Below are 12,680 nucleotides of genomic sequence, written 5' to 3' on the forward strand. Positions count from 1 at the left end.
TGTGCCTATAAAACTAACAGGACAGGCAGGTTATCTGAGAAACTTCTTCATACAATAGCTTGTAATTCATTTATTATTTTTAAAAGTATTTCTTGTGATTTTGAATGTATACTACTCATGTCATCCTGCCTATTAATTATTTTATTTTCTGTCACCCAGTCATCTGATATACCTTCAGAACTAGGCTCTCTGTGTGGATAAAGAGAATAAAGAAGCTGTGAACTTTGTTGGTGTCAGCTGTCATCTCTTCCCATCTCCTCTGGAGTTGGGGGAGCAGCCCCAGCATGCAGGAGGGGCTCAGGGTCAAGAGCCCAGATGCCACATGAACGAGCAGCCCTGGTGGCCCTCAGGGCTGCCCCTCACTGCCCACTGGGCTCTGCCTCTCTGCTGCCTTCAGGTTGGGACAGCTGCTTCCCTGGAGCCATGGCCATGGCCAGCAGCAGGACAAGGCCTTTTCACTGTTGCTCTCTTTTGGCTTCCACATTGTTTTCTTGTGCTCTTGTATCTGTGTTAGTTTTGAGGTCTCATACGCCTCGATGACAGTCCTCTTGTCTCTGCAGTGGCATCCCTTTGACTGCAGGCAGCAGCAGGCACTCTGCAGCCCTGGGTCGCAGCTGGCCTCCCTGCTAGCACCACAGTAACAAAAGTGGCTGCTCAGGGCAAACCCAGAAGCCTGGACACCTCTTCCAAAGCTGCTGTCCGGAATACAGCCAAGGGGTTCCTTCTTGCTCTTCTGTTTTCTGCGCTTCTTCATGGAGTGAAAGGCACAGGCTGAAAGTCCCAGAGCGGTCTGTGAAGGAACAAAGTGATAGACCAAGAGCTCAATTTGTGGTGGCACTTCCCCGAGCAGACAACAACTGCGCTTGGACTCATCAGCACAGGACTGTGTCCCCCGCAGTGGGTCTGATGGCCGATGCCAGCCTGGACAAGAATCTGGAGCTGCCAGAAGATGTCAGGGGAACCCAGGCACGACAAGCTCAGTGCAGAGTGAATAGAAAACTTCATAAATGAGTGACCATCCAAAGAAAAGTCTGGTAAAGGAAAAGTCAAATCGGAGGGGACCATGTGTTAAGGGGGATGCACAATCCTCCTCCAGTGAGATGCCACTACTGCAGGGGAAGAGAAGAAGGTTGGAGAGACATGTGGGACCTGCAGGCAAGAGTGGTGTGTGCAAAGCATTTGGGGATATATACAGGGGCAGCATGAGCCTAGGAGACAGAGGTGAATGGAGCCCCCACAACATGAGCCTGTCCAAGGTGGACAGACCAGAGCTCTAGTGCTCAATCTGGTGTGAGCAGGCAGAGGAGAGCTCTGCAGCCCCAGGGCACGCAGCAGCCCCAGCAAAGGAGTCTGGTGAGTGATTCCTTGCAGCCCTGGGGCAATGGCAGTGACCCCATGAGCTGGGTCTACCTCTCAGCCTGCCCACCTCGGCCTTGCAGAGTGCCCCCCTGCCCCAGCCACCACAGCCCCTTTGCTCTGCAGAGCAGCACCTCTGGTTGTCATGTCGGAAATTTCAACTTTTGCCTAAAGTCATCCTCCATGACTGCTTTCAGTTTTCTACACAGAGGCAGGCACTGCCTCCAAGATCCCTGGGGGAAAAAGAAGCATGCATGAGGGATTGGGAAAAGTTATCCTGTATCCATAGGAGCCATTCTGGAACCGAAACTTAAGAGCAGGAAGCTCACTTCTGTGGTGGTGCAGAGCTGATGGGCATGTTATACAAGGTGCTCCTAGAGATCTTTGTGTGCTTTTCCATTTTGACTTAGGTACCACTTCTGTCTTAGGAAATAAGTAGCCTACAGAGGTGAGACAGATACCCTGAAAGCCATCAGAAAGCTGATCCCAACAAGATTACTGCTATGGGGAGGTCAGCTGAACCCAGGCTAGAAGCGGTTTGAGATCTGGGGGAGGGAAGAGGAGCTAGGGCAGCAGAAATTAATGATTTTGAAGAGGTAGAAGTGTTCAGGTAATGTTAATGCTGCTCTAACACTAACTTCAAAAATTCATGTGAGGCCCTACCCATGTCTCAACCTGTAAACTTAATCCCTAAACCTAAATGCTACTCCACACCCTGACAGGAATCCACTACTCTAACACCAAACCTCAAAGTATCCCTTGAAGCCAAAACTCAGCCCATAGCCTCTTTCCCTTATGCTGATTCTCTTGCTTACCTTGACCCCTGCCCTAATCCTTGCATTTAAATGCTCTGTGTAACCCTAGACGACCTAAACAAAACCCTAGACCACAAAACTTGCAAATAGCCCTAACCCCAGATGTCACACCTTAAACAGAGCACCAAAGTCTTCCACTAAATTTTCCTTCATCTCTAACTCAGAAAGGTGAGCTGTAGCCCCTCATCCCATACATGAACATCTAACACCCAAAGCCCCTGTTCCTGTACATTAACCTCCTCGTCTTCAACCCCTCTCCTAACCGTAACTTTGGGCACTTAGCCCCTTAGGGCAAGGCAGGAATTGTGAGACTTCTCTGAAGTCATATGGCATACAAAGATGGATGTGAGGGGCCATGGATGTGATCAACTTGTGGGCCACAAGGAGGCATTATGAGGGTCACTGACAGCCAAGGGACGCATTTGGGTGTGGATAGTGGGGCCAAGCAAAGAGAAGGAGTCAAGGCAGTGGGCTGGGGTAGGCCAGCAGAAGCAGCCCAAGGGGTGGTGCTGCTGGTGAGAACAAGTTTGTGCCAGCAGCCTGAGTGGGCAGCAGCTGTGTGTAGGTGAGGGGAGGCCAGGAAGCACATGCCAAGAGCGCTCCTCCCAGCAGAGACAAGGCTGGGCCAAGGCCAAAGGGAGAGGCAGGCCCAGGGCAGGGGGCTGCAAGAGCCATGCTGAGCTCCCTGCCCTGGCAGCAGCTGCACTGGCCCTCAGCAGATGTGCTGGCTAGCACGCACTGGGAGATCCTGGCGTGCATCAGAGAGCAGCAAGGAGGGTGCTGGAGAGGGCCGGGGAGACACGGGAGGCAGAGCCCCATGCAGGGGCTGGCTGGGGGTCCCCTCTGCTGCAGCCACCGCACGCAGTGTGGCAGGAGGAGGGCAGGCAGGGCTTGCGGGCTCGCCATGGGCCTGCTGCTGGCCTTGCAGCTTCTTGGCTACACACAGCCAAGCCTTGTGCCTCCTGCTGGCCAGTCATGGACTCAAGCAGAAGGGACAGGACAACCCATATGGGGGCCTTCTTTCTGTCTGGGTCCTCCTGGGTCTGGAGGCAGAGGGGATCCCACAGTCAGCATACCAAGCAGGTGCCTTCTGCTGGCCTAGCAGGGCCACTGGCAGATGTCAGCCCAAAAGTCCAGATCCCAGGGAGAAGGCAAGGGTGACCTGCCAGCTACAGACAGAAGAGACCTCACAGTCCCTTTCCGTGACATGTTCCTGCTGCAGCCCTATCCACTGCAGGGACAGAATTGACCTCACAGTCCCTGCCACAGTCACATTCCTCCTGCTGGGACAGGAGATCCTGAGGCAGAGCTGACCTCTCTCTACTCTCCTAGGGACTAGAATTTACCTTTCTGGGTTAGAGATTAAGCAAAATTTTAGATGGAGCGTTTGGTGTTCTATTTGTGCTGTCAGGTCTCTGGTTAGGGTATAGGCACACATTATGCTTAAGGGTTTTGTTTACATCTGTCAAGAAGTCTAGGATGAAATAGAGCAATTTAATGTTAGTGTTAGGGGCATTGATTCAGGTGAGCAAGAGAGTAAATGTAAAGGAAAGGGGCTGTGGGCTGAGTTTTTCTTCAGGTGATACTTTGATTTCTGCATTACAAGAGTGGATTTCTGTCAGGGTGTTTGTGTAATGTTTAGGTTGAGGAATTATTGTTACTGTTGAAAATAGTTTATAGGCCCTACAAGACTGTTTGAAGTCAGTGTTACAGCAGCCTCAATGTTACATGAACCCTCTTACCTCTACAAAGGTAAGCTTCAAAGCTCCTCCTCCCTTCTCTTCCCTCCCCCAAATCTCACGTCTCTCCTGGCCAGGTTACTTCTGACCTCCCCATATCAGTCATCTAACTGGGATCAGCTTTCTGATGGCTTTCATTATATCAAAGTACTTGTCTCACCTCTGCTGGCTACTCTATTCCGTAGTATTAGTCCACTCTATACTCTGTTGGCCATTCTAGTCTGTTACTATGAAAGCCTCACATGGGAACTGTTACGGCAGATAACTATAGGCCCTGATTACAGACAGGCAAAGGCACTGTGCTGAGAAAAGTCTTGGTTTGTTTTGCTGAAGCAGAAGGCCAAGGCCTGACCCCAGCCACTGGGAGGGGAGCTCCTGCACCCCCAGCACCTCCATGTCTCACTCAGGGCTCTTCTTGGGGTCTGTGGGGTAGGGGGCGATGCCCATAATATCATGTGAAGGACAGCATTATGACACCATCCAGCGTTTTCATATGGTTGAAGGGAGAATACATTGTCCCAATGCCACGAGTATGTGAAATATGTTCATCTTATTCTTGTCAATATGGAACAATGCTAGGGCTGCATGGTATGATGAATGTGACCTTCTGTCTTACATACCCTTGGATAACCACACGTCTAAGTGAAACAGAGTCTAGAAGTTTGTGTCAATAGAGGGTTTGAAGGGTAAATCGTGAGACTCGGGTCTAGGGGATAAGAGAACAAAGGAGTTTCCAAAAACTGCTGACTTTTGCATGGGACAAGTCTCTGATATCTGGGATAAGAGAACAAAGGGGTTTCAAAATAACTGCTAACTACTGCATGTGGCACTACACGGGTCTCTGATATCCAGCTAAGACATGACCAAATAAGAAGAAGGGGGGAAGATGAAGAACAATTGAAGGACAAAGGCTGGAAGGAAGACTATGAGCCTTCAGTATGAGAGACCCCCCAGAGGAACCACCGGAGACCGATACGCATGTGCCTGTGGGATGGTTCGGATGCCGGGAAACTAATTATAATAACCCTGCCTTTTCCAAAAAGTGGTGTAGAATATGTATTAGCCTAGGAACATAAAAAACAGCCACCTGATGTAATAGGTGTGCATCTTGGTGGAGCGGAGACTGCTGGCATACCCAGTGCTGTTCCCTTGCCTCTATTCCTTTAAGAAATTGTAAATTTTATTTGCAGTCCTATTTGGGACTCAGTCATTTATTGCAAGTATAACATGTCTCCTCATAAGCCATGGCCAAGGGGACAAAGGTGTCAGTGCTGCTGCAGCCTTCCATTCTTGTCAAGACCCTCTGCCTTCTCCTCTGCAGACTTTCCTATGCCGTCCCACACCTCTCTGAAGGCTGCAGACAGGCACTTCTCTTCCCCACCTTGCTCTCACTCCAGTATTCCCATGATTTCACTGATTCCTCTCCACTCTTGCCAGCTGTTCCTTCAAACACAAGGGCATGGGCAGATCCAAACTCCCTCTGGGTGTCCTCTGGACCCACAGCACCAGTTCCAGTGCCTCACCACTAAGTCAAGAATTTCATCTGACTATCCACTCTAAATCAACGCCCTTTAAGTTAAAAACCATTCCCCTGCACATCCTGAGAAAAAGTCTCTCCCCAGCTTTTCTGTTGGCCCACTTTAAGTACCGGATGGATACTATAAGGTCTCCTCAGAGCCTGCTCCAGGCTGAACAACACCAACTCCCTCAGCCTGTTTTAATAGGAGAGGTACTCCAGCCCCTTCATCATCCTTGTGGTCCTTGTCTGGACTCACTCTAATAGCTTCAAGTCATTCTTGTATTGGGAGCCCCAGAACTGAACGCAGTACTCCAGGTGGCATCTCATGAGAGCAGGTGGGAGTCTCATGAGGTTCCTGCAAGCAACCTCTCAAGCCTGTTCAGTTCCTTACCACCAAGAAGGAACATGACGACCTATAGCCAGGCCTTCTTCCTGTAAGGGTCCTACTGGGTATGTAGGCAGAGGGGATCTCACAGTCGGCATGGCAATCGAGTGTCTGCTTGTACTGGGTCTGACAGGGATAGAGTTAACTTGCCCTGCAGCAGCCCACATAGTGTTGTGCTCTGAGCAAGGTGAAGTTGCTCAAGGACTCCTCCTAGCTTGGCATCAGCCACAAATGAGCTGAAAATGTGCTCCGTGTCATCATAAAGGGAGATAACAAAGAGGGTCAATGGTGTTGACCCAAGTGCCCATGACTGAGGGATGCTGCTGGTATCTGGCTGGCAGGAGGACTTTGTACCACTAATGTCCAGCCACCTTCCCCCTCACATCATCATCCCTTTCTTCAGTCCAAATATCACCAGTCTGGCTAAAGGGAAACTCCAGAAGACCATGGCAAAGGCCTTGATAAAGTCCAGGTTCACCACATTGCCTTCTTTCCCCTTCCCTACTGCTTCAGCAATTAGTTTTTTTTTTTCTGCCACATACCTGAAGATGGCTGTGGCAGGACTTTCCCCATCATGTCAGCAGGAGCAGAGGTGACAGTTGCAATTCTCCTCGCCCTTTTATTTATTTATTTATTTATTGTCATTCCTTAAGATGCTTTTGATGCCTGCCTTTTCCAAGTCCCCAGAAATCTCTGAGCCAAACCTCTGACAGCCCAGTCCAGAAAGTCATGGTAGTGTGACATAGAGGAGAGGAGCATCTGCTTTGAATCTGTGCAAGAGGCATGACAGAAATCTCACAGGGACAACAGGGGTTGTTTCTGGAGTCACACAGGGCAGCGTCAGGGCTCTGTGAGGTGCCTATGTCTGAGCTGGCCTCCCATGCTCCTCATACACATGGGGCTGTTGAGAGACACAGGTCCCTGACTTGCATAGCCATGGGCAGTGCACGGCAGTGCCTGCAGTGTCCCTCTGGCTCCTGCAACCACTGCCAGAGGCTGGGAGGCACCTCAGCCCTGCGGTGCCTCGCCCTGCCCTGCCCTCCCCTGAGATACCCCAAGGCATGAGGAATGGGCACAGAGACGTTCAAGGAAGCACATCCCAGAGCTGCCTTCAGGTGGCTTCCCAGGGTACGTTACTTGGCCTCATGACACTATCTGCCCTGCTGGCCTTCATGAGACTTGTAGGAATAGCTGATGGCCTTTGTGCTTGCACATGTTCATCTCTCTACATAGGTATGATGGGCCTGCTGGCAGCAGTAGCAAAGGGTTTCCCTTCCCATATCTCCCCTGCACACACAGGGGGCCCTGCTCTTCTGGGATATGACATGTCCCAGGGAACAATTCCCAGGTGAGCACATTGGTGCTGGCCTGGACAGCCACAGTGGAACCCCTTCCCCATGCAATCCCCATTACACACATCCCTGACATGGTGCTGCTGCTCTGAAGAGTATTAAAAAAGTCCAAAACCCAGCAAACTAAACCTTGTGCCAGAAATGTATTACATTATCAGCCATATGTGGAAGACGAAGGGCAATTTCCTGATTTTGAAAGACATCAATGCATCAGTTTCCTCAAAGCATCCTTCAGCTCCTGGTTCCTCATGCTGTAGATTAAGGGGTTCAGTGCTGGAGGTGCCAATGAGTACAGAACTGCAACCACTAGGTCAATGGATGCGGAGGAGATCAAGGGCGGCTTAAGATGGGCAAATATGACAGTGCTGACAAACAAAAAGACCACAGCCAGGTGAGGGAGGCATGTGGAAAAGGCTTTATACCATCCCTGGTCAGAGGGCATCCTGAGTACCACCCTGAAGATCTGCACATAGGACACCACAATGAAAACAAAGCATACTGTGGTTAAACAGGCACTAAAGATGAGAAGCTGACCTTCCCTGAGGTAGGCATCTGAGCAAGAGAGCTTGAGGATCTGGGGGATTTCACAGAAGAACTGGTCCACAGCATTGCCTTGGCAGAGGGGCAGGGAAAATGTATTGGCTGTGTGCAGGACAGCATACAGAAAGCCACTGCCCCAGGCAGCTGCTGCCATCTGGGCACAAGCTCTGCTGCCCAGGAGGCTCCCATAGTGCAGGGGCTTGCAGATGGCAACGTAGCGGTCGTAGGCCATGACGGTGAGAAGGGAATACTCTGAACCAAAGAAGAAGACTAAAAAGAACACCTGTGCGACACAACCTTTGTAGGAGATAACTCTTGTGTCCCAGAGGGAATTGGTCATGGCTTTGGGTGCAGAGGTGGAGATGCATCCCAGGTCGAGGAGGGCGAGGTTGAGGAGGAAGAAGTACATGGGGGTGTGGAGATGGTGGTCACAGGCTACGGCAGTGAGGATGAGGCCGTTGCCCAGGATGGCAGCCAGGTAGATGACCAGAAAGAGTGTGAAGTGCAGGAGCTGCAGCTTGCGCGTGTCTGCAAATGCCAGCAGGTGGAACTCACTCACAGAGCTGCTGTTGGGCATTTGCTGGTTCTGCGCATGGGATCCTGCCCAGGAAACAGAAATACAGTGATACTATACCAGAGTTATCTGAGAAAAAACAATTCCATTTCTCATGTATCTCCCCAACGCGCTTGTCCAATTGCATGCAGACATTTGGCAGATCCCTTTCCTGTGTTTGTATTGATGCTGCCTGAGGCTTTCCCTTGTAGGAGGACATTCTGCTGTGGGTAATTCAGGAGTGAGTTTTGTCTTATAGCAATAGGAAAGAACATAGGTGGATTGTGTCTTTTGTTCTAGTTTACCCACCACTCCTGAGGAGAGTCTCTAAAGCCGAAATCCTGTGCAATTCTCCTGCATTCCAAGTAAAATCCTCTGGATCCTCTCCCTGGTTTGTGCTGACCTGTGCTGGCATCTCTTTGAGCTGCAGGACAACTGCATTCAGAGGTTCACCTGAGAACAACCTGAACACTGCTGAGAGTAGAAGAATCCAGGCTCAAAGTGCCCATCTCCACACCCCTCACCCTGTCCCCGTACTCACCTTCCCCCAAGCACATCGAGGGCTCACTCTGTGGACATGTGAAACCCCCATCCCCAGCCAGCCTGGAAACAAGAACAGCAGCAGAATGGCCAGGTGGAGAAGCCAGCAGGAATGCCACTGTGCTGCTGCCATGGGATGCAAGGCCAAGGAGGGACAGACAGACACTCAGCAGACCCTCCTGTGCTGCAGCTCTGCCTGCAGACGAGGCAGCTCCTGCTGGGGACACCGGGGGCTTGAGGGCAGAGGCCGTGCTGGTGGGAGAGGAGAGCAGGGGGTGTACCAGGGAGGGCACCTGCCCTGCAGGGGATGGCAGGGAAGTGCCTGAGCCCTCCCTCGCATGGCATTTCTGGCAGCAGCTCCCTCTCACCACCTGCCCATGTCCCTGCCAGGAGCCGGATCAATGTCAGCTCAGTTAAAACCTGAGATCACAGACATGATGTTGGTGCAGTCTTTAAGGTGAGGTGGCTGAAGGGTCTTTATGAAGTTCATTGCTGATGTACTGATCTCTCAGTGTAATGCTCTAGTAGACTCAGTCTCCTGTACAACCCTGAGAACACATTACCATGAAACCTGCAAAACTTTTGCAGTAGAAATCTTAAACCACAGAGTCCAAGAAAGCCTTCCCCTTCAGATAAAAAAGCCTTGGTCTTTCTCTTGAAATGCTGCCTCATAAATGACATTCTCTACAGCATCTGCTACTCCTCACTGGAGAAAAACAGTGAACCATCCTGACAGATGCTATCAGCCATCAGAAGTGCCAGCTGTAAAAGACCGTTTTGGCAAGCCCTCTTGCATTGTCCTGCTGCCAGAGACTCACAGTGTCAAGAGCATGCAGATGTGTCCTGCCACATGCTGCCCTCCGTTGTTGCACTCCTCACTGCCTCCTGTGATAAATTAGTAGGGGTTTGTTCATTGTCCTTGAGAATTTAAAGAATCTACTGAGGAGATAAGGTTTCACAACTCACGGCATTGTAACATGGGGACAAATGGGGAAGGGGGGTTGGGTGAACATCCTTGTTAAAACAAAGATTTTGTAAGGTACCACCCACCCACCGCAAGACATCCTGTTTTGCCCCCACCTGAACACAAGCACAACGCATGATCACCGGAGGAAGAATAACGACCCCCAACAACAGACTGCGCAGTCTCAGGACAGGTCTCGACAAGTTGACCAGTCGACAGGTCTCGACAAGTCGACAGGTCTCGACAGGTCTCGACAAGTCTCAACAAGCTGGAACTTCAATGCTATAAAACAGCGACACTGGAAAGGGGAAGTTGTGTGCCGTGGTGGAGCAGAGACTCCCCAGCTGCCCAGCGTTGTTTTGCTTGTGTCTGCTTACTTGATTAATAAAATAATTTCAATAGACCAGTAAATTGTGTGGTCTAACTTATAACACCTCCAAGTCCTCTCTCTTCTCCTCTCCTCTCCCTGGCCAGCTGCTGTCAGAGACCCCAGCCCTGCTGCGCTGTGCAGAGGAGCTGCTCCTGGGCAGAGCTGTCTCTCTGCAGTGCTGTCCGCTTGCCAGGAGCTCCCCTTGGGCCCAGGAGCCCAGCCCAGCTCAGCAGCACAGCGTGTATGGTTTTCCCTATGGGCCTGCATAGGGAAGACCATGGCATCACTTGCTCTGTGCCATTGGGCTCCCTCGAGGTGTCCCCAAGGCCTCAGGGCTGACAGCTCCCAAAGGCAGCAGGGTCTCTCCTGGGGTGTGGTGTTTTAGGCAGAATGAAGTTATCACTGACTGCTCCTGTCTGAACAGGGGAAAAACTGATTTTAGAAATGTGATTTTTTCTATTAATGTTTGGTTGTCAAAATTGTTGTGCTTTAACCTGTTGGGCACCTAAGCAACACTGTGATGTTAGCTCATACCCACCACTCACAAGCTTATTTGTTGAAATATAGACAATTTAGAAGGACAGAAAATGAAATATAAGAATAACAGACACAATAGCAATAAATAATAATACATTTTATGATGATGATGATTATGACATGTATAAAGCAAATAATGCACAATACAATTGCTCATCACCCACAGACCAACGTCAAGCCTGTCTCGATGCAGCAGTCCCCCTGATCCTGGCCAGCCTGGACTAGGATCTCCTGTGCAGGTCCCTTGACCTTTCTTTGGTTTAGGGCAATAGAAGCTTTCAGAAGGATTTGGAACATTTTCTTCCTTTTCTCAAAAAGTTCCACATCATCCACGCCCCGCGTCAGATGCTGGCCAGCTTCCTGGCTGTCAACAGCATCCTCTTTGCTCACAGAGGTGGGAGCACTATCAGCTGCACCTTCTGCACGAACAGAGTGCTTCCTGCTGGGACCATGTCCTACAGTCAGCCCTGGGCTGTATGTCATCCCTGTTCTCTGCAAGGCTCGAGAGGTGGAAGGTCTGACTCCAGAAGACAGCTGCACCTGAACCAGGAGAATTTCTCTCATGTACAGTAATTATTTCTCCTCCTTCCTGCTACAGTTCCGTGGCCCCAGTGTCATGCACACCTGCTATGATTTTGCCCCATTGCTGGAGCTGTCCTGCAGTGCCACGGTAATACTCATGGTCTTTGCTTTCATAATCTACATTTTGGATGCAATCTTCCCCTTCCCTCCCATGCAGTTTTCATGAGTGTTTGTCCTGTGTTGTTGCCCAAGGCCTTATCCACCTGCTCTTCCATCCTCACGAGTGTCACAGTTTTCTATGACACCATCATCACTGGCTGTGTGAAGTGCAGAACAGCCCTCCTCAGAGATCTTAATGAAGCCCTTTCCCAAACCTTCATCATCCCTCTGGTCAGTCTTCAAGTTGCTTAGCAGTGGTGTGGGAAGGGTGAGAGAGGTGTTGGTGGAACTCTAACAGTGTCATAAGATCTGTCTCAAAGACCTTGGAAATGACAGATTGATCAAAGACATTCCTCCGAACTTTAAAAAGGCAGATATTAAACCAATTTTCTACTAGAAGGGCAAGCAGAAGGGTGATTAAGCCTAACCAGTGATTGAGATGCCAGCCTTAAACCTAGCCATTAACCCAGACCTGAACTATAAGCCTCAAAGCTTGCCCTTATCCTAAACCTGGAGCAGGATCCTTAAGCAGAATACCAAACACTTCCTTGAAGCCCTTGCCATTCCCATAACCCTGGAATGTGATCTGTAATTCCTAAACATTTACCTGAACACCTAACTCCCAAAGCCCTCCAACATGCACACAGCACATCTCAGCTTCAACCCCACTCCTACCCCTAACTTTATCTGTTTGTCCCCTTAGGGCAGGTCATGGACTGCAAGGTCCTGCAGCAGTTGTGTGGCTTTGAAAGAGACACGTGAGGTTACAGGTATGTCATCAGATCAGAGGCCACAAGGAGGAGCTGCCTGGGAATGCTGTGATGGGATCAGCTGTGCCTCAGGATCTGCTGGGCCTGCAGGAGGTATGTGGCTGTGAAGGAGGCTGGGAGGTCACTTCTGCCTCTGGAGCTGACGGACCAGCAGCAGGAATGTGGAACAGATAGGGACCGTAAAGGGCAGAAGCAAGCACATGCCATTGAAGATGGCAAGGCACCTTCTGTTCTGGTCGGGTGATAGACCACAGGAAAGCTGATGGCATGGGAGTCATGCTTGAGGTATAGTTTGTGAGACCATAGAACCATAGAATGGCTCATGTTGGATGAGACCTTAAAGATCATCTAGTTCCATGGACAGGGATGCCCCCATGAGATTAGGTGGCCCAGGGCCTCATCTAATCTGCTCTTGAACAGGTCCAGGGATGGTGCATCTATAAGGTCTCTCAGCAACCTGTTCCAATGCCTCAGCTCCCTCTGAGTGAAGAATTTCCTCCTAACTTCTAATCTAAATCTCCCCTCTTTTACCTTAAAAACTTTCCCCCTTTTCCTGTAA

The 12,680-nt window shown here is 50.3% G+C and overlaps 1 protein-coding gene across 1 annotated transcript; it reads right to left on the bottom strand.

Annotated features, from left to right (window-relative positions):
* Window positions 1-7,368: 7,368 nt before the first annotated feature.
* LOC309890757 (olfactory receptor 14C36-like) lies at window positions 7,369-8,283 on the bottom strand (the record flags this gene model as incomplete). Its single annotated transcript, XM_082785162.1, has 1 exon — window positions 7,369-8,283. The coding sequence occupies one exon, from the start codon at window positions 8,281-8,283 to the stop codon at window positions 7,369-7,371; it is 915 nt and encodes a 304-aa protein (XP_082641288.1).
* Window positions 8,284-12,680: the final 4,397 nt, after the last annotated feature.

This window comes from Aythya marila (assembly GCF_965140915.1).
Source record: "Aythya marila genome assembly, contig: HAP1_HAP1_SCAFFOLD_186, whole genome shotgun sequence".
In the NCBI taxonomy this organism is placed as follows: Eukaryota; Metazoa; Chordata; class Aves; order Anseriformes; family Anatidae; genus Aythya; species Aythya marila.